At 41.1% G+C, this 27,273-nt stretch overlaps 4 protein-coding genes and 1 non-coding gene across 9 annotated transcripts; 2 read left to right on the top strand and 3 right to left on the bottom strand.

Annotated features, from left to right (window-relative positions):
- Nucleotides 1-832: 832 nt before the first annotated feature.
- Nucleotides 833-962, top strand: LOC120289104. The gene has a single exon (XR_005547057.1). It is a non-coding gene; the product is annotated as a small nucleolar RNA snoR86 (small nucleolar RNA).
- Nucleotides 963-2,707: 1,745 nt separating this feature from the next.
- On the bottom strand, nucleotides 2,708-7,198 carry LOC104428010 (stearoyl-[acyl-carrier-protein] 9-desaturase, chloroplastic). The gene is made up of 3 exons (XM_010041019.3): nucleotides 6,903-7,198; nucleotides 4,044-4,548; nucleotides 2,708-3,610 (listed from the first exon to the last, which is right to left on the bottom strand). The coding sequence occupies exons 1-3, from the start codon at nucleotides 6,929-6,931 to the stop codon at nucleotides 3,050-3,052; spliced, it is 1,095 nt and encodes a 364-aa protein (XP_010039321.2). The 5' UTR covers nucleotides 6,932-7,198; the 3' UTR covers nucleotides 2,708-3,049.
- Nucleotides 7,199-10,066: 2,868 nt separating this feature from the next.
- Nucleotides 10,067-15,655, bottom strand: LOC104428009 (protein IQ-DOMAIN 14). 4 transcript variants are annotated; one of them, XM_010041015.3, is made up of 7 exons: nucleotides 15,190-15,651; nucleotides 14,576-14,609; nucleotides 13,711-13,807; nucleotides 12,928-13,464; nucleotides 11,997-12,230; nucleotides 11,384-11,515; nucleotides 10,067-11,070 (listed from the first exon to the last, which is right to left on the bottom strand). In XM_010041015.3, the coding sequence occupies exons 3-7, from the start codon at nucleotides 13,783-13,785 to the stop codon at nucleotides 10,363-10,365; spliced, it is 1,686 nt and encodes a 561-aa protein (XP_010039317.2). In that variant the 5' UTR covers nucleotides 13,786-13,807; nucleotides 14,576-14,609; nucleotides 15,190-15,651; the 3' UTR covers nucleotides 10,067-10,362. The 4 variants fall into 4 exon arrangements, with proteins under 4 accessions (XP_010039317.2, XP_010039319.2, XP_018721529.2 ...); XM_010041017.3 differs by lacking the exon at nucleotides 14,576-14,609 and having other exon boundaries at nucleotides 15,190-15,655; XM_018865984.2 differs by lacking the exons at nucleotides 14,576-14,609; nucleotides 15,190-15,651 and adding an exon at nucleotides 14,173-14,235.
- Nucleotides 15,656-19,555: 3,900 nt separating this feature from the next.
- LOC104428008 lies at nucleotides 19,556-21,526 on the bottom strand. Of its 2 annotated transcripts, none has more exons than XM_010041014.3 (2): nucleotides 21,379-21,526; nucleotides 19,556-20,432 (listed from the first exon to the last, which is right to left on the bottom strand). In XM_010041014.3, the coding sequence occupies exons 1-2, from the start codon at nucleotides 21,405-21,407 to the stop codon at nucleotides 19,859-19,861; spliced, it is 603 nt and encodes a 200-aa protein (XP_010039316.2). In that variant the 5' UTR covers nucleotides 21,408-21,526; the 3' UTR covers nucleotides 19,556-19,858. The 2 variants fall into 2 exon arrangements, with proteins under 2 accessions (XP_010039316.2, XP_018721498.2); XM_018865953.2 differs by having other exon boundaries at nucleotides 19,556-20,468; nucleotides 21,379-21,523.
- A 2,673-nt stretch (nucleotides 21,527-24,199) lies between these two features.
- LOC104428006 (small nuclear ribonucleoprotein-associated protein B') lies at nucleotides 24,200-27,273 on the top strand. Its single transcript, XM_010041013.3, is given in 3 exon segments — nucleotides 24,200-24,549; nucleotides 24,551-25,248; nucleotides 26,919-27,273. Coding segments are annotated over 2 exon segments (876 nt in total). The 5' UTR covers nucleotides 24,200-24,366; the 3' UTR covers nucleotides 25,244-25,248; nucleotides 26,919-27,273.

Genomic DNA, 27,273 nt, shown 5'->3' with positions numbered 1-27,273 from the left:
TACATCTAATTAGAATAGACTCTTTAAAAGCGAAAAAGATTTTGACCAAAAAAGAAAAAAAGCGAAAAAGGTTATTCATTTTCATTTTTATTTTTTGTCTCAGTCTAAACTAAAAGTGTTACTTAAGTATCACGAAAACATGAGCCTTTTTTTTTCCCATGTTGGAGATGTTTTCATATGATTAAAAGAGAGGATGAAGCGAATGCTATATAAAATTTTAATTTATTTAATATGATTCATAAACTTCAACTCAATATATAATGTGATTTTTGAAATTTTAATTTATTTAATATGATTCATAAACTTTTATTAAATATAAGAATTCACGAATATTTTCATATAATTTTGAAAAAAAGTTTAAGGATCAAATTAAAAATTTGGATAAGGTTCAATGACTGCATTGCATATTGAGATTAAATTTTAAGACAATTTTACACATTTAGTCAAAGTTTAGGAACATTTATATAATTCTCTCTCGTTAAAAGAAATTCAACTGCAAGTCTCGAGGGCAAGTCAGTCATTTCGCTAGAGAATTAGGGTTTATCGCCTCTCCCTCGCGCCTATATATACCGCCGCTTGCTACCCCCATTCTTCATCTTCTCAGAAATTCAGCTCCTCGCAGGCGCAGTGCTCTGCTCCTTCTTCCCCAATCTCTCTCTCTCTCTGTGTTAGGGTTTTGAGGCGAATCTCCTCGTGCATGTTCGATCGTCTTCTTCGGCTTTGCATTATTTGAACTCTTCTTTCATGTTTGTTTGTTTATATTTTCTCTTCTGTCAAAGCGTTTCGATTCCGCAAAAATCTGTTGAGTGATGTGGAGGGAAGCCAATTTGCAGAGCAAGGGCGTCGGTTCCTTACCGAACGATGGCGCGAATTGCATTGAAGGTTGGCGATAACAATCCGCGATTCTCCGTGCCTATCAAATCTCTCGGTTTTGATGATGGCCTCGAACAAGTCGCTACATTTTCTCCCTGGATGATCTCTCTTCGTTTCCTCTCTCCTCCTCTTTCGAACCTATTTTTCGTTCTTTTTTTTTTATTTTTATTTTATTTTTGGTTGAATTTCGAAGGCTTGAAGAGAATAGGAATGGGAAATGGTGGAGCTGAATTGAAGTACGAAATGAAAAGCTCGGAAATCGTGTTGGAATTAGATGAAAACATTATCTTTGTTTGGAAAGATGCGATAGAAGAAATATTGAAAAAGTTTTAAACTTTTCCTTAGATTTATTTTCAAGATTTTTTCTAATTCAAATTTGGTCGAGTCTTAAAATTTTCAACGCGGCTGAATTTGATCGAATTTGATCTTCGTTTGGCGTTGGTTTGGCATAGTTCGATGTCCGCTTTATTGGATTTGGCTGAATTTGATCGAATTCGATCTTCGTTTGGCGTTGGTTTGGCATGGTTCGATGTCCGTTTTATCGGATTTGATGATGTTGGAAGGAATTGGATTAGACATTGTTGGATGGAATTTAATTAGACATTGAAAATATGATGAGAGCTTCACTATCGGATGAAAATATAGGAATAGGGCCGAGGAGTAAAAACTCTTGCAAAGGTGCTCATGTAATGACGAGTGCTCAAGACAAGCTCAGACGCAAGGATCGGCATACGGCATACTTTGAGCAGTTTACTGTTCGATCCAATTTCATTTCTTGGACCTAACCACGACATATCTTGAACTTGGACGAAGATTTTGGGTAAATTCGCCTGTCGAGCTGATTAAGGACTGGACTATTTTCAAAATGACACAGCAACAAAGGTAATATGAGATAATTTGAGTCTAGTTTACTTTCAAGGCGTAGGCATGAAGTTCCCCAGCACGTCTGAGGTTCCCCAGCTGTGATGGCATTGTTTTGGCTTATGAAACTCACTTCCTCTGATGACAAAAAACACTTCATGGTGCATGGTGGCAGATTGCCAGATTAGATCTGGATGGATCTGGATGGAAGAAAGTATCTTATTTTACCTTGAAATCTCCGAACATACCTCGAAATCTCCGATGGCAAATTGCCAGATTAGATCTGGAAGGAAGAAAGTATCCTAACCGATAAACTCTAAACTCTAATAAAAGTAAAGAATGAACATGGTTTTGGATAGAACTTGGAACTTAAAATTGGACAGGAACTTATCTAATTCCAGGTTCCAAGGTATGTAGGAAATAAAATAAATTCCAAGTTCTAAATTGATGAAATCTTAAACTTCAAATTTAAAACAATTTTGTACTTTCCTTAATCTATGTTTTTCCACAATCCTACGTTTGATAATGAGTATATAATTTGAAATTATTAGTCTGAGTCTCTATTTTATAATTAAGACTTTAACTTTGCTAACTTTTCATATTTTTAGTATGTCTAAATATAAATTATGATCAGTAAATTGTAATAAGTGATGGTTATTAAAGGTGATAATTCATTACAATCGTTTCATTAATAATAAAATGAAACCTAAGTAGATCATAAAACATGTACAAGAATAGGTTCCAAATTCTAAGGTACATGGGATAAACTTGTTCTTATAGGTAAATTTCAAGTTCCCTATAGGGAACCTGGAACCATAAACCTAGAATCGCTCACCCCCTATATAAAAGGGGTTGTGTTGGTAAAGTTAACAATCTACCAAGGCAAATCCCTAACATGTAGTAGCCGGGGCTTGTTAACCCCGGGGAATTCTTCAGCTTACCCATAAGAAAATTGCCAATCTCACATCACAAGTACAAAAATATCGGAAGTTCCTCTTATTAGAGTTTTCACATTATCAAAATCGGCACAGATCGATCTGCTAGGCACATGACAATATGGAACTTCCTAGAGAAAAGAGAGTCCATTACAGAACATGATATCGAAAACTACAGCTGCCAGCACGGCTAATTATCTCTCTTACCTACGAGAGAAATAAACCGCATTTACATCTAGCATGGTGCTCCCAGACAACTTCTCCCAAAATGGCTTGCGGTGATTGCGACGAAGCATGACTGCAACAGGTTCTGTTTATAATTCTATAATGAAGCGGACTGAAAGAGAGCGAAACTGGAACTCTGCGGTCACGTACCCACTCTAGAGCTGCAGTTTTCTATCGAAAATCCAACTGAACGGAACGATTGGCCCTTCCTTCGCCCTTCCCTGAGCTCTCTCTTCCAGTCTTCTAATTCTTGGAGGCAGAGTGCAGACATATTCCTGGGCTTTCCGTCCCTCTGCAGAAAGCCCAGTTAGGTTCCCCACCTTCCATCTGCCCACCAAGAACTCCAAAATATCTGCATAATCTTTTGCTGTGTAAACTCCAAGGCGCTGTGCAACGGCCGAAAAGTGCTCAAAGAGATTGTCATCGCGACCATCAAACATCAAATGGGCCGGCATAGAAATCTTCTTCCTCATCATGTCGGCAAAAGCAGAGACGGTTCCATTTGGGTCGATTTCAAACAGCTTTTCCACTATCTTGGTGTAGGCAGTCTCATGGCGCTTCTCATCCGAGGCGATCGTTCCACATATTTGAGCCAATTTCAAGTCCCCATGCTCCTTGGCAAGCCTTGCAGTGTTCCCATGAGAAACGAACGTTGCCCTTTCTTGAAACGAAGTATAGATAAAGCCGAGGTAAGGATTGTTCTCTGTTCTAGGATCCTACAATTCAAGGTAAAAAGATATCGTTATGAAATTTCAGGTAAAAATATAAACATGTATAAAGGAAGTCCTAGAAACAGTAATTCCTACAAAAAAGAGTTGGAATCGAATTGACAGAAACCCACAGCAGTGCACAGCTGAAGTGTGCAGCACAAGCATGAATTCATTGAGGAAGGACAGATGCGGGGTGTCTATGCCGTTGAAGATACTCACATGATGGAATTACATTTAGCACCTTACTGTGGAACATTTTCTAACCAGTTACAGATGCATTTACCATAGTGCATTTCCACTGCATATCAGGCTCTGAATCTAATGAGCATGAATGCCTTGATTAAAGGCGTAGGTACTAAGCACATGCAAGCAGTTGCAAATAATTTCGGAATTCTCAACTTCAACAAAATCATTATCAAGTCTGTAATTAGGATCTTACCATTCCTGACCCGATCAAATACTGGATTGTCTTCTCAATCTGCCTCATGTCTACTCGTCCAGATAGGTAAAGGTACTTGTTAAGGAGATCTCCATGTCTATTTTCCTCAGCAGTCCATGCCCTAGTCCAAATCGCCCAAGGCGTAGGGCTGGCACCTGTTTCATCCCTGACCCCATCCAAGGTATTAAGCATTGTCTGGTAAGTCGGAAGGGCTTCTTCGGTGACCATATCTCCAACCAAAACCACAAAATATTCGTCAGGAATTTCCTTTGCCCTCTCCCTCAGTTCCCTTACTTGTTCTTCAAATCCATCAGAGGCAGGATCTGGTAGAAAATCCTGTGCTTGCCAACAGTTCTCAACTGGTTTCAGGTGAACCAAGATGTTCTTCTCAGCCCAATCCTCCATTGACTTAAATATTTCAATCTTTTGGGGTGGCAGGGAATGTGTTACTTGAACATGCACTTCCCTAGGAGGCATAAATGGCTTCTTGCTATTTTCCACCTCCCTACCACAACAGACAACATTCATTCTGTTTTAGTTAAATCCAAATCAAATCAAAATATAATCCCAAGTGGATGACCAAACAAGGAAAGCATTCATTTATCAGAGGCTCTAGCATGTTGGCATCACGCATAACGCAGAGTGAAAAGTTCCTGGTTTACTGCAAGTCAGTTTTCGCTACAGCTGCATCAACTTTGGAGATAAGACCTATGGAGGAAGTTTCTCTCTGCTGATGAAATTGCAAGTTGTGTAGTACACATCTCATATTAGCTTAATCAGCACATAGAGGGGATTGAAAGGGAAACTCAAACTGAGCAGCAAAGAGTATTATATTTCTTGGGGTTAAATATGATGGACTGAATAGGCAATAGAAATTTTACTTGCTTATAGAAAGAGTTCTTGATTTGTTGGTTTTCAATAAGAAAGAGCACAAAGACAAAAGGAGGCTCAACCTATTTGGTAAATCATTACCTACCAAACCAAGCAAAAGGTAAAGAAAAGCATATGAATCTAGCAACAGAATTCATCTAGAGTATCGAGCGCATGCTGCCACAAAAAGAAAAGGTTGAATAGAAAACACAACCAAATTTTCAATGTGACAGAACACTTTCTCCAAGCACAAGCCAAGAGAGTAAGGTCGAAGATGCACAATCTTGGACATGATGGATGAATAAGAAACATAAATCCAAGGACCGACAGTTTATGCGACAAAATGAAGTCCGTAACATAACACTTTAAGTAAACAATAGTAAATTAAGATGTAATGTTTTTGTGAACAGCTCAAGCAATGCCAATCAAAACCCAACAATGAGCCCTTCTGTCAACTTAGATGGGCTCCTGCTATGCAGCCTCAAGCAAAATGTTCAGGCATCAGTAAAATGTCAATGAGAACAAACAAGGAATAAGAACAAAGCGTCACTATCTAACTGATAGTCACTTTTTAGGCAACCATAACTCAAAGCCTTCAATTTGTTTCAGCATAAGTCCTATTGAATTTTTAAGGAAAACGACCTCAACATGACCAGGACCTGAAGGTGAATAGGAGTCACATGTACACCAGCTAAAAGAACAAAAAGAACAATTTAATAAGAAGAATGACCAATCTGGAAAAGTTCAAGCTACTTTCACCGACTAATATGCCTTGGAAAAGACTAGATTACTCTGTGCTACAAGTTTGGCCAAAGAAGAAGTAGAAAAAAGGATGTCATAACAACTACATCATATCGAAGAGTACGACATTAACTTCTATAATGAGGACCAAGTAAATGGACTACGAATTTAACACAGGCCTCATTGTCCATTGGACAAGTCTAAGCAGCTGGATTACTTGCCTTGACATGGTAGGAACAGAATTTTTGTCCCTAGCTTCTAAACTCTGAAGAAGTCATTGGCAAAACCGCCAGCACAAAGAAAAACCACAGATGGCAAGTTCATGCACCCATCAAGCAAATCAAATGATCTTTCGTTAAAAAAAATAAATAAATAAATAAAATAAAAGAAAAAAACACACACGCACGCACAGGCGCACACACACAACAGATAATAAATAAATCGTCCTTCGCGCAAAAGAAAATCGAAAAGGTGAGCATCAAACGAGATAAATTAAAAATGTCAGCTTGTAATAAATATCCCACCTACCTCCACCAAAGACCAACGGGTTACGACAAACCACGCATGAACCGAAACCTTTTTTCACGGTTCATACAAAGTAAAGACGGTTTCTTCGTCAAGTTGAGTCAGCCCCCTACCACGGATTCGAGAGAAAGAAAAATCATCTGAAAACGACCGACCACGGATTCGAGAGAAAGAAAAACGTCTGAAAACGACTGTCTTCGAGCCGATTCGAATGATTTTCCCCTTGGCTGGCGATATTGACGAGGAAAGCGAGATCGAGTTAGCATGTCGCACTAAATTTCATCCCTCTCTCTGATCTTTCCTTTTTACAAGGTTGAAAAAGCAGAGCAGCCATCGCTCTCAAGACGATTAGTTTGCGCAGTGCCGGAATCAAAAGAAGAATACTCGAATTGCATCGCGAGGCTATCGAGACCACGCAATTCCTTTTACAGAAGAATCATGCAGCATTTCGATTGGAACAGGAAAAGAGAACATCATCGAGACTCCGAAGGCGTCAAAACAAAATCAGACCAGAGATCGATGCTCCAAATTCAAAATCAAATACGTAAATCCAAGCAAACACGCAAACTAATTTGCTCAACTCGGACGTGGAAACCGAAGCGCAGGCGAGAAAAGCCATTCGATTGCGAAAACTCAGGGGGAGGCCACGCCATTTTTCAAGGAACCGAACCGAAACGAAACGAGCGGGATCCCGAAGCGGATCGAGAAACGGAAGCGACGGACCTGGAATCGGAGCGGAGAGTGGATGCCATGCGGAACCTGGGAGATCTGGGCCGACCGCCGGCCACCGGCGGCGCCGCGAAGAACGCCGCCGACGACGCCGACGACGGCCGCCGCAGCCGCCAGCTTCCGCGGCGGCGACGCGACGTGGAGAGGATGATTCAGCTTCAGCGCCATCGCCCGTGTCGCCGGATTCCCTCTCGAGCTCGTCGCGCTTCGGCCTCTTCTTCGGTCGGAGATGGAGCGCGCTTTAATGGAGGGCGTCCGGCGTTGGGAGAGGCGGACATCTCGTGCGGGGACAGAAAAAGGAGGTTCGGGCGGAGAAAAGATTGCCCTCGCCGTGGGGCCCATATTACGGGATTGCCCCCTGCGGTCTTAATTATGGCGGTTTTTAAGTGCCTGATTTATTTGGTAACTACTAATGTTTAGCCATAAGTGTCGCGCGGACATACGGATGATCGACCGATCCGGAGACGGCGATGATTCCGAGGATACTGCCAGGTCGTGCGGCTGTGAAGGAAAGTTGGAAAAATCGAGAATCTTTTCTTCACTAGGACGCAAATGATTCCTAAATATTTATATAATAATATTAACTTTAATATTATTTTTGAATTTTTTAATTTAACGTGACTCTGAACTTTTGATAAATATTTAATATTATTTATGAATTTATTAAATGTTTTTTATATAATTTAAAGATTAAATTGAATGTTTACAAAAAAAAAAATTGGGTTTATATTTTTTATTGAAAAATAAAATTTCAAAGGAAATATTGTATATTGAGTTAAAGTTTATGGACTGTTTATAGATAAAAGAGCAATACAAGTGCACTTAATAGCAATATCATGGAATTTTTACATTCGTTGCAGAATGTTTTGTTTGAACTCACAATTAGTCAGGTCCGCTCGTACATGTATGTAGGAGCCCCGCACCTCCGTCAATGTCTCGGTAGGTAGGAAATCTCTTCACATGGAATGGGATTAAAGATTTGATCATGACGAGAGACCATCACGCTTGGAAATGGGATTTCATGTTTGGAAAAGACGTTGCTGCAATAAAATTTGAACGAAACGGCAAATTTCAGGGCAGGCGTGCGCCCATCGATGATTGTTACGTGATTAAAGATGGAGTAGTAATGCTTATGAAAAGGAAAGTTGGGTTGAGTAAAAAATGAAGGAAAAAAAATGTTAATTACGTCTTTGTCTTTCAATTAATTTCAATTTCGACTAAATCATATAAGGTATCCGTGAGGTGGCGTGTCAAGTGTCAAATGTAAAATGGGATTATTCGGCGCGAGGTCGGGAGGCATTAAATTGCGAGCAAAGGTGGAGGGACTTTACGCCGCGTGTCCTCGAGATCCACTCCGAAAAGGGGCCGGCAGCAAGGACGCTCGTACGCGCTCGCTCGTTTAGATTGGTGGACAAGACGAACCCCGGACGAGTACACGTCTAATCCCGTCGCCAAACAAGGTGGGGGGGTGGGGTTTCCCCCCTCCTCTCCCCTCCCACTTGGTACCCTCGCTTCCTTGCATGCACGCCACTCTAAATCTCGACCCCTTTCTCGTGCCGCCGGGCGCCGATCACGTGTCGAGTACCATCAAAGATGTACTTCGGCCATTTTTGGCGGTGTAACTGACTCCGTCGGCTACTTAATACGTAATAAATTTGTCGGTGAACGAGTCGATTTGAAAATGACTTGACCTGAATTGATTCGTTTAACACGCTTTTAACCAACTATATTGAACCCAACCCATGTTATTAAAATAAACATAATCTAAAGAAATGAGTGCGAGATCGAGTGAAGATTAAAGAAAGTGAGGTAGATTAGGTTAAAGTAAGTTGTGTTTGAACTTTATCATTCCATACATATTTTCATGTAATGCAAATCTAGTGATATAAGAAAATGAAGAGAGAATTATAAGTTGAATTTTAAATAAATTGTGAACACTTTTTGATACTCATATTATTTTGAATTTTATCAATTCAAATCTATTTATAACTTATTTATCGAATATAAATAACTCATATAACAATTCGGCTTATCAATTTTAGGCTAAGAAATGACTCTACGACCTATTTTAACAAGTTTAATCTATTTTAAGCCTATCTCCATTATTAAGATAAATCAATACCATTAAACCAAGGACAATCGGTGATTAAGAGGTAATAATCACATAGTTTCTTAAATCTAAAATGGTTGTCACATGAAAATTTTGGATCTTTGTCATTATATAATTATTTTATAAATATATCAAATCTAAGAAAATACTCACTTTCTATTAAAATCATACTTATATTTCACTTTCCACGCTTTGAGCATCTGTTATTTTTGCTTGCACGTAGGAAACGAATTAATTTTCAAAATTCAAGAAAAGGAAAAACAAATTAATAGCTTTCAGGCCCTAAATGCTAGTGGTAGGATAGATGGGCTAGATCTCAGTTATGATGATCGTTGGGTCAGGCTCCAATTGACACATGGCCCACCCTAGTCTCCAATTCCTTCAGGCTGTTCATGGCTTGGGGTGAAATTTTTTCAGAAATCACAATCATTTGCAATGATTGTGATTTTTGAATGCTTTTGGCTACTCATTTAAATATGCTCTCCAACCACTTAAATCTAATCAAAGAGTATTTCAAACAAAAGAAGTACATTTCATCGATGTAAAATCCATGATGCGTATCTTGAAAGTCAATTTGAACAGTCGTGATTTTCTAAACGTCACCATTCTTGAATTCCCATCAAGCACTAAAATGAGCTTAAGCATCTCTAAAAAACAGAAATGTCACCATTCTTGAATTCCCATCGAGCACTAAAAATGAGCCTAAGCATCTCTGAAAAACAGAAAGCGACACGATATTAGGTCACCTGTGTTGTAACTTTTCGAAAGTCAGTTTTGGATAATTGTGACTTTGAAGACGTCGCCATTCTTCAATCTCCATCAAGCACTAGAAATGAGCCTAAGTACTAAAAATGACATTAGATCACTCGTGCTATACTGTACGCTGCGCATCGATGCCATGCGTGATTGCGAGTGCATGCCGCGATCCAGGCTAGTCCAGGACGAGGTCATGGCGCATCTGCACTGGATCAGTCTTGACAGGACTCGGTTTAAATGGCATACAGCAGAGTTTGGTGTGCATGGAGATGATAGAAAGCTGATACACACATGAAATAAAATACCCAGATCGATATGCACAGTGCAAGGAAACCCATTGTAAAGCAAATACAATACATAGACTAGTAATCTCAAACCACCCCTTATCCACCTAAATAAATCAGTGTGCAGCAAGCCTCTCTCAGAATCAGATACATACAAACATCATGGTTTTCCTAATTGTCTCCTTACTACCAATCAATGTTTTGTCACTCAGCAACGCTAATACACTCCAGCGCAAAAGGAAGGAATTAAAAAGGAACATCACTGCCAAGAAAGGAAAAGGAGTAAGTTTATGTTGAAGAAGAATCACACGAATCTGTTAAATGGCTTCCTCCCAACCATGGAAGACGCGGTCGAACCGATGCTCATGTTCCCGATGGACTGCCGGTCGTGCTGATCATTGTTTGAGGCGTTTTGAGAGCCGGAGCCTTTGTTCCAAGCAAATGCTGATCCGATTCCTCGTGTAAAAGGGTACGAGAGACGCCTGCTAGATTCGCTGCTAGGAGTGCCCGGACGCCTTTCTTTAGGATTGCTGTTAGCTCTTGCTTTTGCTCTGGCAGAGACGGTTGGAGTCATGTAGTTTGGGACCAAAAATGGCGGGCAACTAGTGAGGCTTTCGTCATCCCTCATCGGCAAACCAAAGGGAGATACGGGTTCGCTAGCTCTTGGCATCGAATATTTGCTTATGCTTGGACTGCTGGTCCTTGGTGTTCCTGTTGGCGTCGCCCGTCCTTGCTTTGATGACCAAACCATCATCGATCTCGATGATCTTGGTGTGGTGGCGTCAAAATTATCAGGTGTCTGAAGCTTGTGGTTGCTAGAGAGTATCCTTGGACTCGGCTTTGGCTCAGAGTTTCGCCTCGGTGGTGTGAGGCGGAAACTCTTCACGGATTGGTTTTCAGCCGGATTGGACAAGGGAAGTTGTCGTTCTATCCAGTTCCACCACCAAGGAAATACGCCTGATTGGATGTCTGCCGGAGATGTTTGAGCCATTCTAGAATTAGCTCTCGATAACTGCAGGCACAAGGGTCAACAAACAGCATAGTGAATAAACCATGATCACAAATTCTGCTCGAGAAGAAATGACACGAATCCCAATTATTTGATTATTCACGAATGGATGCTTTCTCACGAGAATCATTAACTCTCATGCAGATCAACGTGGTGATGTTTCTAGATAATATAATGCAATCTCGATTAGCATTTCACTGTCCAAACTCCGCAGGACATGTCTAACAAAATAGATGTGTTTCAAGGACCTATTGTATGCGGAGCATAAGCTGAGACTTTGTTGGACAATGCAGAGAAAATTGTCAAGTGAGTGTACCTGACGAGAGTACGCGTAAGCCCTTGCTCTCTCTCTCTTGATGGCTGCCTCCGCCTTCCTTTGAAGCCTCGCCTCTCTTTCCTCCTTTGTGTGCACGGTCTCGTCCCAGCCCTCTCTGTTACCTGCCTCAGACTGCACCAACACTCAAACTAATTAATGAAGATCCCATTTAGGAAAAGAAACCTGAAAGTCAAAGTTCGCGTCAAAATTTGGATCCTAATTATAATGGGAATGGCTTAGTTAACATTGAGGGGTTGGAGTTGGTAATATCACATCAGGAGATCGGTGCCATATTCCTTAGCAAAGAACATTGCCAATGGACTTCTCAATTGGACATGGCAAAACCGGAGCAACGAAACCTAGTCTAATTCGTTCTTCTCTTTAGTTAATTTGCAAGACCTCTATTAAAGTCAAATGGCAATGAATCAAAACATCCACCATTCAAATTCAACCTATCCAGCATTTCCTAATGCGAAGAGTTGATAGCAATAGCCTAGCCTAGCATTGGAATATGGAATCTCAGAGCACAAGACCATAAAACTCTCAGATCCTGAAATGTTGAAGCCTCACGATACATGGGCATAAAAGATCAAGTCATCTCATAGAAACTTACCGCTAGGCTCCATTTGCCACAGGTGCTTTCCACTTCCTTGTCGTTCTTGTACTGAGCTTGATTCCGTGCTTGGTTTTCTAACCTCTGAATCCTCCAAGATCGAATCTGCGACTGAACTCGCACACAAAGATGCATTTGCTTTGAGGCATTCATCGTTTGTCGCCTGACAGTCTGCCCTCTTATGACTCCTTGAAGTCTTAGCAAGCCTCTTAGAGCTCTGAAGCTTTTTCTTGCCTTCATTAGAAGAACAAAATCACATCAAATGGACACTTGGGTTAGCAAAAGAATGTCAAAATCAAACAAACTCTATTGCTAACACCGACTCAGGCAAGCTGACTGCAGAAACTAGGCCTAACTTCAGCAACAAAAACTTTAAAAAAGAAAGTGGCGGTGTGAAAAATATAACAGAAGCAGTCAATATCTATCCTTATAGTTTCTATAAATCAACAACGCTACAATTCGCATTGGTTCTCTTGAAACTAGGTCACGTATATAGCTGAACTGAGGCCCTCATAAAATGAAGCTAATAAATGTTCGACCCCAATAGGCGTGTCAACGACAACAAATAATCGAATAAAAGGAGTCACAACTCAGAGGCTTCTCAGCCATCTGCAGATCTTTTGCCACTGTGATCCACTCCACTGGGGTATTTGCAATTCGTCTCTAGTGCAGTTCCATGTTTCACTCAATAACAACATCCTAAGCAATCTATTCTCTTATAACATCATATTAGTCAACAAATTTGCTATTGCCATGTAAGAGCCCCTTCTTTTCCTCTCACCCCAAAAAGCAAGCAAGCATGCTGAACACACCCATGCAAGCACGTAAGCACACATGCGCAAGCACACATGCACACGAGTGCAGACACAGAGAGTATTTCCCTTATAAATACATTTTAAATCAGACCAACTAGAAAGAATCAGATCCTCACCATATACCCTCTGAAGGCAGCTTGAATCTTAATAGCTGAAGCAAGCTGGACAGGTATGCTCAGTTCTGGTTGGACAATGACTTCCTTCTGATGATTAAAGCTCCTAGAAGAAGTAGCTCTGGAAGAAGCAACCCTGGGAGATGCAGGTCTTGGTGAAGCAGCTCGAGGCGAAGCAGCTCTTTGGGAGGTAGATCTAGGCGAACCAACTCTTGGCAAAGCAGCTCTCGGTGATGCTACCTTTGGTGAGGCAACTCTAGGTGAAGTGGCTCTCGGAGAAACAACTCTAGGAGAAGCAGCCCTTTGAGACGGATTGCTTGTTGAAGCTACTCGAGGAGGCACAATCAACTGCGTTTGCAGTTGCTCTGGAGGCGTGGGAGGCTGAAATAGAATATCGTGCCCTCTTTCGGCTTCTCCCAGTATCTCCTCGATGCTGCTAGGCTCTCTGAAGAGCGGAATCTTGAATGACTTCCTCTCTCCATACTTCAGTTGTCTCGGCTCCTTTTTCTTCTTTCCTTTCGATTCTTTTACCTTTGTGTCCTGAAAAATTATGCCAAAACTGAAGCTGTCACTTTGAGAACACAAGCTCCTCTAGAAGCAATAAACTGCTTTAGGAGACACCAGGCTCATCATTCATTAAGTTGAGCTAGAGAGCAGAAGCTCAATAAACTGCACAACATTGCGACGGGTTGCAAAATGCATCATGTCTTTCCTTCTCTGTGTGACTCAAAAAACGAAAATTCTAGCATGCTCACGGTTTAAAACACTGAAAGCAATAAGACTTACATTGGTTGGTTTCTCCTTGGAATTGGTTACGAAAATCCTTTTGATAGCAGCAAACCAACTCCCTCTCTTCCCCATGTCAGTCGCATTACTATTCTTCCTGGAGATGAGAAGCATACTGATAATTAGAAAAGACGTTTGCATAGTCCCAGAAACAAATGATGTCATTGTCCAATGGTTGATAACATGTATCCACTTCATGGGGTAAATCATCTTCCCAGTAAAACAAGCAAACATTAACTAGTTCAAAAACTTCAACCAGAACAATAAAAGTCTAATTTGTATCTCAGATATGTAAGGGGTTGGCTATTGTTCTTGTATTTACAGGAGAACACAGGATAGGAAAGTGCTTCCACGACAGTAAAAGCAAATTCAGATGAATCTTCAAGAAAAACAGAAGCCAATCATCAAATTAAACAAACACAAATTGATGAACGGTTAACAACAAAAGACGTTGCAACTTACAAGGCTAACAGCGCTCAGGATGTGACGAGCTATAAAATTGACTTTTCGCCAGAGAGTCTTCACAGATACAGAATTAGACGCGAAACAAACCACAGAACCGAGTTTCACCCTTAATTTTCAGAAGTTGTATGCTCGGAAGGGCAAAAAGAATCAACAGGAAGAAAAATCCTAGAGGCCTCACCAATCAGCCTAACAGCCAAGGGCCAAAAACTAGAGTAGAAATGAGATTGGAAGCGGCATCTGTCGATAAATGGTTACAGAAAGGTGGTCCTTATGAGCTAGATTGGCAAAATGAAGACAAGTGCATGCTGCCAAACCCAGAGTATCCGCTTTGATACTTGCGGAAATGGTGTTAATACAATATTAAAGCAAATGAAATGTCATGAAAAGACAGATATTTTACCAGTTTTATACGCTTCCTCAGTCTGCAGCGGTCTCTGCGTACAGAACAAGAATTTCCAAAATTACCACCCCAAAAATTAAGAAAAAATTACCAACCATGGGCTGCAAATTAATTCTCAAGAGGATCCAAACATCCTCTGTCCTATACAGAGAGAGAGAGAAGAGAGAGAGAGAGAGAGAGAGTTATGGGTTATCTCTGTGCTAGATGATGAGTTGTGGAAGGAGTGAATTATTCACGGGAGCGACAGGGACATTAATTGCCCTCCGAAAGGTATCCAAAGGACACAAGAAATTGATAAAACCGTCTCAAAACCCAGAAAGAAAACAACGGAGTAGTGGGTCTGTTAGAACACCAGTCCCACAAAAATTCTCTGATCTTGACGAGGTAAAAAAGAGATGCTTGTGTCCTGCTAAACCCAGCAATTCAAGAAGATGATGGACCTCTTGAAAACTGAGCTAATTACATGCCAACCCATGAAGATATCTGGCACAATTCTGCATGTGAGACTAAAATAACTCCCCACCCAAAAGCCAAAAGACCAAAAAGAGAGAGAGAAAGAGGGGGAGAGATAAACTTGCAGAGCAGCATCAGATCATGTTCTTGTTCTGTTCTACCTTGTGTTGGACCTTGTTGTTGAGCTTGTCTATCTTCCAGAAACACCTCCAAAAAGCTGCTGCAACTGCAAGAACCAGGAAGAAGAAGATCTCTCTCTCTCTCTCTCCCTCTCTCCCTCTCTCTCTCACGCACGCCCCTGTTAATTTCTCCCTGATGGACTCTTTCCTGAAGCTATATATCTGTTTATACGCCGAACCCAAGTCCCCTTTTTGGAGCCTCCCCTGCTCTTTCGCACCTAGCTTGCTTGCACCAATTTACTTTCTCCTCCTGTTCCTTCACTCCTCTCCCCCAAGCGGTTAAAATTCCTCCCCCACACACGTCGGGTCCACGCATCTGACGGCCGATATCATTCTAGTACCATTCAACCTATCCTTTTAGGTCGTGTAGCTCATTCATGTGAATCAATGACCGACTCAAAAGGACCTCGTCCTGGACTCTTTTGACACCTGGTGCGAATTTTCGACGAATATATTCATTTTACACGCTCTGAATTATAAATTCTGGGTGTACTTTTGCCCTCATGAATTGGTCATGGAAGGGAGAATGAGGTTGGAGGAGAATTGGTCACTTAAGAGGGGTGGCCAACTTCAACCACCATATCATATGGTGTGGAATGTGGATATGATGGGGAGAAAGACTTTGTTAATTTGAGGGGGATAGGAGAGGGGCAAGAGACAAGGAAGGCAACCTCCACTCATGGAAACGGTTAGGTTGGCATCCTGTTTCTTCATTCTTTTCTTTTTTTAATTATTTTTTAATTATTTTATCTTATTATTTGCAGATTTATTTACATATTTCTTTATTTTTATTCCATTTGGATTGGTGATGGGGATGAACCCTTTTTGACAAAATATTCTCTCTCTCCCTCCTTCCCTCCCTCCCTCCCTCTCTCTTTTCTTTCTCCCTTTCTTTTTTCTTGCCCACTTTTCACTCCCACGCGCCTCCCACGGCGCGTCCGCTCCACGCTCTTTAAATGAAAATTTGTGAAATCCTAGGATATTTATTATTTACATCAGAATATCATAGTGCAATGAGTAATTGGTAAAAAAAATTTGCGGTACATGTCAGTTGGGCGACCGACGTCATGGTCCCCAGAAATCCATAGGAAGACGGCAGGTTCTTAATGGCCATAGGCCAAATAAACTATGGTATAGAATAGACATTGGCAAGCCCTACATTATTGCAATTTGCACTACCGGTGGGAATGAAATGAATACAAGCGCATGATTAGGATGGTGTGCTAATTATCTTATCCAACTATGCAATCAACCAAATTGTTTGTTGAGTGGCCTCATCTATAAGCAAAAAATTGAGTTCTCTCTACTTTTTACTTTATGCAAACGTACATTGAGTGAAGCCCAAACTCTTTGAGTATACTTTGTATTCTTTAATAATGATGTTTGAATTTTTCGTACAGATCTATAGAGTTGATATATTGAGGGACGTAACATTGTATAGACATTTAGATTAATGAATTGCTTTCAACGCTCGATTATCTAAACTCATATATATTGAGAGCATGCAAATATTGCTCATACAGGCTAACGTCACAGTCCGAATACTCTCATACCCGTGTGGACAAAAAAGTGAGGCTTTGTGTTATGAGGTGAAATGTGGGTTATTCAGAGTGGATGACGCAATTGATTCGTGGGAACGATGTTAACATCTTTGCAATGGGAAATCAAAATGATTATCACTTTAAAAGATCTCTAAACATGAGATTGACCTCCCATCTATAAATTGATTGGAAACTGATGTTGTTCCCCTAATAATTTGGGCTATGCAATGGTTCCAATTCCCAGGCATATAAATAAATCCAATTTCTGATTCCAAAAATTGGAATTGTAGGTTTTGAGTGTTGCGGTGATTACAACCTATTTTATGAAGTTGAAAGAAAATGATTTATCTTTCTTTAATGAACTTAACTTCCTTATTACTTCATATTTATGATTGTTTTGCAGGGATATTTTATTTTGAGCCGTTTTGTTACTCATATATTTTGTCATAACCGTTATTTGTCTTAGTTTTTTAAAAACTGAAACCGTAAAAAAGAAATTGTTTTCCAGGTAGACATTAGAACTGGATCAAAAAAACTTGATATTTTTCAAGGCACACATGATAAGTTTTAAGCTTCAAAACTAGAAACTGTTTTTAACAGAGCCAGTTCCATACCCATCCAGGAACCGTATTCTCCCTAGTAAATATTTACCACAGCAGGCCAAAGCTAGCTGTCATGTTGAAGGAATCCGGACATCTCACTCGAGGAACAACATTATGATGATGCTATTTTCTGTACCGTACTTGTAGAGGATCCTTACAAAAATAGAAGCCGGCCTAGTCTTCTAGCTCACAAGGCACTACATGGTCTTGTCCTCCATCAGGAAGCTCTCAGCCCGTGACATTAATCTTTGGAAGTGGAGCTTAGCCAACCAAATAAAGGAAAAAAAAAAACAAATCGGGTCAACCATCTCGTCGGCCTGCCTAATGCCTCTCCTCTCGAGATGTCAATCAAATTTGGACCAACCCATAAAATCGTCATTTCTCGAGCAGGAGCTCCCCCTTCAATTTGCCAAAACCTTCTTTTCGGGCAGTCCCTTTCTCCTCTCTTTTCTTCCTCCCTTTTTCCAAATGTTTGACCCGGTTGTAGTTCGCCACTTTAGACTCCAGGACAAGAACCGAAGACGCTGTCGAATTTGAAAGCCAACCGCAAACCCCACGTCCGGGGGGGTCAAATTGAGCACAGAACACATGGTCTCTTACGTTGTAATGACGCGCTTTGCTTTCGATCCGTTCACGCCCGTTGACCATTTGCGCAATTCAGATTAATAAAGTTTGCTGATTTTTTCGTGTATGTTCCGAAAGCCTCAGGCATCTTTCTAGAAGTCTATATGATCGCCCTCATTTCGAGCCTAGCCATTGAAATTTGTCTTCCGCCTCATAAGGAAGGCATGTTAACATTTAATTGCGGTGCCAATATCGAGAACATCACATTTTTTTTTTTTTGGCTAGACACAGGAGTACTCGTGGGGGGCAAGACATCGCTCTGCTAGAGGGAACGAAAGTGACCCATGTTGAAATTGTGAAGGTCCACATATGAAATGACTTATCACGCCGTTATTATTGTTACGATTTGGCACACAAAGACCATGAAATAAAGAGGAAATGCGAGAAAGAAGAATCGAGACACAAGATTTATCTTAGTTTGTCCTCAAACTAGAGGATTTCATTATAATTGGTACCCATCACCTCTCTATTATAATTCCTAATTATTAGAAAAAAGATACTATATATGCTTAGTAATTATTCATGGGCTTAAACTAATAACGAAATAGCAAGATCTCATGCCTTCCTGACGGGGAGTATGAATCACGCCTCAACAATTATATACTTAAAAATATATTGATTTGTCATTAGAAATTTAGGAAATTTGTTTTTGATAATTTCTCTTGTTGACTTAGGAAGAGGCCAAAGACTCTAGGTGCCACTTTTGGATATTGAGAGTCCTATAGTATAACGTAATGAATAAGGAAGACTGCTATAGTATAATGAAATGAATAAGGAAGACTGCGATGAAATTAATGAATCCTTTATTGTGGGAAATTATTGTTTTAGGTGGAATTTAATGCCAATTATTTTAAGAAAAATTGACATAAATGGTCCATGAATTCTTGTGAATCCAAACTTTTAATTTGTTGAATCTAATCCCTGGACTATTAGAAAATCTTTAATGTCATTTCGTTAATTTAAGTATAAATCTGTTGATGTGGCTTCTAATCCATTAAATTTTAACGGTGGATTGAAAAAGAGTTACGTGTAAATTATCCGCATAAGATTTTCATCTCAAATTAGGATAAAATAATTCATGTCATCAAATAGCAATGCACATGTTAACACATTTTTTTGTTACCTTGTTTGAAGTAGATGAGAGGATAAACATGTTGATTCATCCTATTTAAAAATCCAACTTTGTGTTTAGTAATTTACGTCATTGAAATAATTGTCATTTGAGCAAACGAAAGGATTACATTAAATATTTACTAATAAATCATGGATCATATTAAATAAATTATAAATCTAGAGATTATAGTGCATATTGCACCAAATTTGAGGACCTGTCATAATAAAAAATTAGTCGACAAAAACCTTCCAAACCCAATACCGCCCTCCTGGCCCAATAGCTTTGTCCAAAGTCGGTCTAATACCGGCCCACCTTCAGTTCCATGATCATCTCTGGTCCAACCGAAACAAAATCATCAATGTAAAGCTTGTTATGTTTCGATAATTTGTAAAGGCTAACGGCCGTGATAATCTTAGATTGTAGAAATCGGAGATCTGCCATCTTCGTCGCAAGTTCAGAGCAGTGCGTTATGAAAATCCAATGATGTTTGTACATGGATAACAAGGAATGTGATACAAACGGCTGAGCATCGATGACCAATTCTCTGCTCAAGATCAAACAATAGAGAATGACCCAGCTCTTCAACGCACAAAACATTACCAGAGCAGTCGATCCTGATCTGTGATTAATGAAATGAATTTTTACCACAGACGAATTAGAAACCAATCCCACATGTGAAGATGGAGGAAAATCACAACTCAAGCTATCTTAGAGAGCTTATCTACTTGTTGATTGATCATAGGAACGAGGAGGTAAAGATGGAAATTTGGTCACTCCGCCCCGGCCACGACCATTCTACTAAGGCGGCTCGGGCCGACCTTCCTCCGTCTCATCATGCTCCTCCGCCGGATGACCTCCATCTGGTTCCTCCTCCGGACTTGCATCATCGCCTCCTCTTCCACCACGAACCTCCTCATCAGCACGTCGTCGGTCAACGACTTGCCCCGGAACACCCTCCTCCCCTCAATGCTGGGCCTAGCGCCGAACGCAACCGGCGGCGACGTCGGGGATAGCGACGACCGCTCCAGCGAGGTGGCGATCGACTTCGACCTCGGGTAGCTGTTGCTCCGCCTTGGCGGGACCTCGGCCTTGAACACCTCGTTGTAGGAGGAGATGGGGGCGCAGAGGCAGACCCGGGTGAACGAGGTGGCGACCCTTAGGGAGTTGCACTTCCGTAGCTTCTGCCGGTGCGAGGTCGGGGCCGAGACCGGGATTTCGGCCGACTTGGTGATGGTCTTCCATATGGTGGCATTAGGCGGCAAGGGGATATCTGCGGGCTTAGCCATGGTCGATCTCCATAGGGTTGCCATCTGAATTGCTCTATGATACCAGGGCTTCCTGTGTCTGTACCCATTGTCAATGCACCATGTCATGATCTACCTACATGAATAGCTAAGTAAAGAGGCATCGCACTTTCTAATGCACCGATTGCTCTAGCGATTTGCGTAAATAAAGCTTTGGACATAATATATTTCTTCGTTAAATATGTTTAATCAGTGTTTAGAGACGTTGGTTGACAGGACATATATAATGATAACTTATCGGTCTTGGCATAATCATTGACTGACCAATGGATGTCCACCTTAGATTGGACCGATGGGCCCAATACCTGAAATTGTACGTGCTACAGTACTTGGTCATCAATAATTCGGACAAAGTTTGTGGAACCTAGAAAAGATTATTAGAAATTCTACAATTTTTGCTACCGAATGCCAATCAGCAGATTGAAATCAAGTTCTCGAGAGACTTGGTGTCGTCCTGGTCACATAGGAAAAGAACTACGGAAAAGGCATGGTAAAGTTTGACCGGGTTGGGAGCGGAGCTGGAATAGCTCACGAATAGTTTGACTCGCCTACAACTCACGAATGCCAAAATTGAGCGATTTCGAAGATGAGCGGCGGATCCGATGACGACGTTCTTGAATCAAGACCCTTCAGAGGGGGAGATCATCAAAGTCCAGTGGCTCCAAAAACAAGCTGAACGTTCAGCCTGTTGGTGGCCTTACATCGCCCACAGAACTCAAGCAATAAACAAGCTTGCCAAAACATGACGTTATGCGAAAGCTGTCAACTATGATCTCTTGACCAAGAAAATCAACTCTACCGTTTCCCCCTTAATTCCCATCCCTTTCATCTCTCTCTCTTCTCTCTCTCTAGCTCGTGCACAAGAAAAGTCTGGTCCTTGTATTAAAAGAAAACTGCTAGATTTAGCTTAAGCAAATAAATGTCCATGACCCATATGAGTCTGGCAGAGAGAGAGAGAGAGAGAGAGAGAGAGAGAGAGAGCATACCTTGGGTGAGAGGTCTTGGGATCTTGCATGAACCAAGAAAGGAATGAAGTGTGAGGTGGGAAGTTTGAAAGTTGAAGGAGGGAGGGAGGGAGAGAAAGAGAGAGAGGAAAGGAAGTTTCATCTGTGTGTGTGTGGAAAGACTAGGAGAAAGAAGTGAGTGCTAGTGACTGATGATGATGAATATGGAGAGAGCTTTGCTTTTCTTTCTTTTCTTTTCTTTTTTTCTCTGTGTTTCTTGCTTTTTCCATGTTGCTTTAGAAGTTGTGATGACTGAAAGAAAGATGGCAGCGTAGCAGTGCTCAGCTTCTTTTCCTTTTCCCCCCCACTTCTTTATTCCCCCACCCCCTCCCCTCCTTTGCCTTCCACTAGCTATATTGATTTCTCCGGCCTGCTTCCTGTCATTCAGTTTCACACGGGTTGGCAACTCCTTTCGGATGATGTATTCACCAAAATCGAATCCACTTCTTCTAATTATACATTCATGCAAGAAGCAAGGTCTCGTAGAATTAATTCCTCGGCGAATTCGTCGCAAGGGAGTGTTGTGTACACGAAATTCGAATCTACTTTGCGGGCTTTATATGGGTACAAAAGAGCCAATCGGCACTTATATGGTCACATTCTTTGCATGTGTGCAAGTGTCTATTTTGAACCCGGATAATAATGATGTTAGCCTAACTGAAAAAGGGCTGTCAAGGTTGGCACAAAGCAATATTATTTGAACAGATCTCAATTGGTCTAAACCACCACTGCTCGTCCTGCCCTGCCCTGTTGGAATCAAATCATTGCTGATCAAAAAAGCACAATCTTTTTCAGTGTCCTTCCTCAAACCCTAATCACCCACTTTTCACACACTTCACAACTGATGAAGGGTGGCCCTCCTAATAATACTGCTCAGCTTTACTCAATTGATTCTACTAAATTAATTTCCCCTTTTTCCCCTTCAAGGGCATGCCTTGAGGAATAAAATCTGTGGAAATTGACAATTTTTAATTTTTTTTTACTGTTTTGTGTTAATATCATATTGCAAATGGTAGGACCCTGAGATCCAAACTTTTTTTTTTAGCCCAGGGATCATGAAATGATTAATCAACCGTGGGTGGTTTGATTTCAAAGACTCTCCAAAGCTGCCTGGAAACACCCCCTAGACAGTATGATTGGGGGCTGTTGGATTGGGGATCATGCCTGGCACAACTTAGCCTTTTTCTGGGTTAATTAATCAGAGAAAAGAAATGGAAAGTTTTCCCCTCTTGAGTTTTTAATTCATTCTGATGACAACCATGTCTCTTCACATGTCTCCTGCAAAATATTATGTGGTGCTTGATTGGGACACTTTAGAGGAGCTTTGCTTCTGCCACTCATTGATAATTCAAAAGGGGAAAAGGTCTAGTCACTTATATCTTCACGAATTTCAATTTGATCTGGTGCTTCTTCTCCTCCCATTATTCTACAAGTTAAATGGATGTTACTTGGTTCATGAAGGTTAATGGAGTGGATTACATTGGTCCCCCAATAGTTAGATCTTTATGCTCGTGCTTCGTGCCCTGGATTCTCAAAGAAAAAAGTGAAAAAAGCATATCATCAAATGCCTTGTGTGGTCATCAAGAAACCTCTAGCCCATCATCTGATATAGTTCTTTCTGATGCAATAAATTTTCATTTCGATTAGTGCATTAGAAATATAGATATTACTAGCATACAAGCCCAACTAAAACTAAATGCGGATAATGTTTGTTTGTCAGAAGATCTTTTTCTATATATATATATAATATGTATACATCTATACTCGCAAGAGATGGTAGTTTCTAATACGACCCAAAAAATCCCACACGATTCTTTTCAATATTAATTTAACCCTACTACAGTTTATTTCATTAAAAAAGGTAAGGGATATCAAACAAAACTCCCTAAAATGTTGGGGGGAGTACACGTTTGTGTTCCTGCTTAAACTTGTAATTTGTGTTCACTCTTTGTTGCTACTTTTATAGAGTAAAAGTATATTTTCATCTCATTTTAAAGAAATTTTACCATTGTTTTACCCTTGATTGCTATAAAAATGAAAAAATAGTGAAAATTTAGAGAAAACTAATTGGATAATATACTAATAAATAAAAATAATAATTTAAAAATGATATTGAATAATAAAAATTGGATAAATATAACCACTTAATAGAAAAATAATAAGCACAAATTAAATAAAAAGGGAAAAGACCTGGATTAAAAAAGGTGAAACAATTAAAATAAATTACTCATTATCTATATTTAAAGGGTTCATCATTGTTAAAAATTGATTGCTTAATAGTACTGATGATATTTGCCCTTTTAATATTAATACTTTGGTTAATTTATTTTTCTCATTTTTATTTATTCTTTTCATTTCTTGTAAAAGTGAAAGGCAAAAGAGAGATTTTCAAGTGCAAAATTATACCGACAAAAAAAACGTGCATTCATTACACATGCTCATGGATAATATAAAAAAATGGCTGACGATCATAACAAAAATGAAAACTCAGAGGGTAATAATATAGCAGCTGGGAAGATTTAGGGGCAAAAGTAGTTTTTTTTTTTTTTTTTTTTTTTTTGAAGTTTCCTGTAACTTTCCCAAGAGTAAATATCACAAAAATAAAAAAAAAATAGCACCAACATTTCCAACCAAAAAAAATAGCACCATCGTCAGCCGACCCGAAACCCGGGTGGATCCGAACCCGAATCACCCGACCCATTTCCAAACCCGATCCAGTTCCTGCGCGGGGCCCAACACAGGCCCAAAGGAAAATCACGCCGCAAAAACGCACCGTTTTTCTCTTACTTGCTCCTCCGTCCTCGTCCCGCTCGCGTTTTCCCTCCCTCCTCGAAAAACCCTAGAAATCCTCTCTCTCTCTCTCTCTAACTCGAAGCAGCACACTCTCTCTCTAAAACCTCATCGGCGAGTCGAAACCCTAGATCCGGCAACCGGCGAGGGAGGCGGAAGCCGAGGAGAGCCGCCGCAACAATGTCGATGTCGAAGAGCTCGAAGATGCTGCAGTACATCAACTACCGGATGCGCGTCACCATCCAGGACGGTCGCCAGCTCGTCGGCAAGTTCATGGCCTTCGACCGCCACATGAACCTCGTCCTCGGCGACTGCGAGGAGTTCCGCAAGCTCCCCCCGCCAAGGGCTCCCGCCGCCCCCCGCCGCCGCCCCCCGGCGCCCCGCCGACCGCGAGGACCGCCGCACCCTCGGCCTCGTCCTCCTCCGCGGCGAGGAGGTCATCTCCATGACCGTCGAGGGGCCCCCTCCCCCCGACGAGTCCCGCGCCAAGTCCGCCTCCGCCGCCGCCGCCGCCGGCCCCGGCATGGGCCGCGCCGCCGGCCGGGGCGTCCCCACCGCCCCGCTCGTGCAGGCGCAGCCCGGCCTGGCGGGCCCTGTCCGTGGGGTCGGTGGCCCGGCCCCGGGGATGATGCAGCCGCAGATGTCGCGGCCGCCCATGCCGCAGCTCTCAGCGCCGCCGGTGTCGTACCCTTCCGCCCCGGTTATTCGGCCCCCGTCCCAGATGCCGCCGCCCTTCCCCGGGCAGGGGCCGCCCCAGATGGGTCGGGGACCCCCGGGGCCTATGCCCCCTGGGCAGTTCCAACCCAGGCCGGGCGGTGTGCCTCCTCCACAGTTCCCCGTGCCTCCTCAGCAGTATGGGCAACGGCCACCTATGGCGCCACCGCCTCAGATGATGCGTGGGCCACCGGCTCCGCCGAGGCCTGGGATGCCTGCCCCTCCCCCACCGCGCCCAGGGATGCCTCCCCCACCTGGTGGTCAGGTGCCTGTTTATGGGCCACCGCGTCCAGGAATGCCGCCTCCGCCAAACGCACCTCAATCTCAGCAGCCACCGCAGTGATTTTGGTATGACTCTTTGTATCTTAGCTTAGACATAATCCAGTGAATGATCAACTTTAAGATGTGTGAAAAAGTTTGAAACTTTGGCCTTTGCAGATTGAATTATATTTTATTTAATAGGATCTCATGCTTTGAATAATAATCCTTCAAAGGACTTAATCACGCTAAGCTAGTGGGGCATTATTCCAATTGGTTGAAGTAGTTTTAGCAATAGAGGAATCAGGGTGTGGACTAGGCTGCTCTGAGTAAGAATCTTGGGCTATATTGATGAATAATGCAACAGTCAAATATAATTTTCATGTCCTAAGTGTTAGCAAGCATGTGTTATTAAGTTCTCTCATTTTAGGAATGACGGATTTGATGTTCTTTTTAAGGTGAATTTATAATTGATTTCATGTCTGCGTGGTTACTTTCTATATCTATTTGAAGTAGTTACTCCGATTCTTCTCAGTGCCCAAAACAATATACTGTGTACATTAGCGTTATATTTTGGCAAAGTTGACTATGGTGCACCAGAGCAGGCAGTCCCTTTCAGTCATACTTGTCAGGAAGAAATTTTTGCTTTAGTCACGGGTAGTCTTCCAGTCCAGGCTCCAATAGAAAATTACTGCTCAAGTGGGCATACCTTATTATTTTCAAGATTGCTAGGTTGTAGCCTTGATAAGTGAGATGGTTGAAAGTTTGAGATTTCACCTTTATCCACCGTTGCACCAAGTTAGTGGAGATTGAGAATCAATAGATTCACTTCTTTAAGTCTTTGAATATGCTGTACTAACCTGCTGTAATGCTTGTACTAATTCAGCTTAAGAGTCCCTAAACCTAAAGGATATGTACAGCCAAGATTTGGTAAGGAAACTTACTACTATAGAAGGTAAATAATGTAATAGGGCTGCTTGAATACATTATTTAACTATGCTATCAGTTAAAAATGTGCTGTTATTTCATCATCTAGATCATTGAGATTCCTAGTCCTTTGTATTTCTCCATTTTTACTACAATCTAATTTCATGACTACAACTCTACAAAAAGTTCTGTCAGCCAAGTCAGTGCATTTTACTGTTAAGGATAGGGTCACTAGTTGAGGTAATATTCACATTCAACTTTTTTCGTTGGAAAAGTCCTGTTTCTAGGGAATTTGCTTAGTAAAGGATTGGAATCATTGCATGTAAAGAAGGTTGGCAAGCACGAAGGTTATGGAGCAAATATGATGTATTTTTCTGTCGAAAAGTGATTTATGATTTTGTCTGCTAGGTAGAATGATTTTGTAGTTGCAGTCTATGAGAGCTGTATAAATTTGTGAAATGTCCCCTTTTGGGGATTAAGTGGAATTGAATGTCCCTGATTTTCCACATTATAAAACTTACATAGAAATTAGTCCTCATCAGAAATGAGTCATGCTTTTATTTATGTTCCATGACTAGTTTTTATGTGAACTCAAGTTGTTTTGATATGCAATGTGCTCTGCTTAGTTTCATAGTTCAGCTAAGAGTTTGTTTGCTAGTATTGTGATTGGTAATAGTCTTGGAATAAGGTCTTGTGTCAATATAATCTAGTTCTTATATATCAATAAAAAGTCAATTTTGGGACATTGAAGTCTGCCTTATGATATATTGATTTGGTAAGTTGCTTTTTCTAGTTTGTCAATTGGTTAGTTTCATGTTCCTTTTATGTGGCAGGGTTTTTACTCTTGGTGTGAAGGTCTTCAACCAGATGTTCATCTTCTCATGCCGGCTCAAGGCTTTAAAGTCCTCTGAATTGGCTTGGATGTTTTAGCTTTTGCTAAGATGGGCTTTGTTAATTGCTGTCAGATTAGCCTAGTATCGAGCATTGGACCTTTTGGCAAATGCGGCTTGTAGTGGGAATGTAATGTTAACAATCGGTATATATAGACATTTTTCGTAGAGTGCAGAGGATTAATTGAGTAATTCCGAACAAGTTTTCTTGACATGTTTCTATGCTCCCTCGTTCCTTCATACGACAATCTTTATTTTCATTTTCTTTAAAGCAGTATGTATGATTGTCGGTTTGATA

Source organism: Eucalyptus grandis, chromosome 1, assembly GCF_016545825.1.
Source record: "Eucalyptus grandis isolate ANBG69807.140 chromosome 1, ASM1654582v1, whole genome shotgun sequence".
NCBI lineage: Eukaryota > Viridiplantae > Streptophyta > Magnoliopsida > Myrtales > Myrtaceae > Eucalyptus > Eucalyptus grandis.
Note: the sequence above shows the minus strand (reverse complement) of the source record. Positions and strands in the feature narration are given on the sequence as shown.

What these genes read in the sequence shown, in the direction of transcription:
- LOC104428008 (XM_010041014.3), bottom strand. Translation starts at nt 21,407, where the DNA reads ATGCAAGATCCCAAGACCTCTCACCCAAG. An exon ending in CCCAAGACCTCTCACCCAAG is followed by an intron (nt 20,433 to 21,378) that starts GTATGCTCTCTC and finishes CAATGGGTACAG; the next exon opens with ACACAGGAAGCCCTGGTATC.
- LOC104428009 (XM_010041017.3), bottom strand. Translation starts at nt 13,785, where the DNA reads ATGGGGAAGAGAGGGAGTTGGTTTGCTGCTATCAAAAGGATTTTCGTA. An exon ending in CTGCCTTCAGAGGGTATATG is followed by an intron (nt 12,231 to 12,927) that starts GTGAGGATCTGA and finishes CTTCTAATGAAG; the next exon opens with GCAAGAAAAAGCTTCAGAGC. An exon ending in CTTACGCGTACTCTCGTCAG is followed by an intron (nt 11,071 to 11,383) that starts GTACACTCACTT and finishes TTGTGCCTGCAG; the next exon opens with TTATCGAGAGCTAATTCTAG.
- LOC104428010 (XM_010041019.3), bottom strand. Translation starts at nt 6,931, where the DNA reads ATGGCATCCACTCTCCGCTCCGATTCCAG. An exon ending in ACTCTCCGCTCCGATTCCAG is followed by an intron (nt 4,549 to 6,902) that starts GTCCGTCGCTTC and finishes CTGTTGTGGTAG; the next exon opens with GGAGGTGGAAAATAGCAAGA. An exon ending in ATTTGATCGGGTCAGGAATG is followed by an intron (nt 3,611 to 4,043) that starts GTAAGATCCTAA and finishes CTTGAATTGTAG; the next exon opens with GATCCTAGAACAGAGAACAA.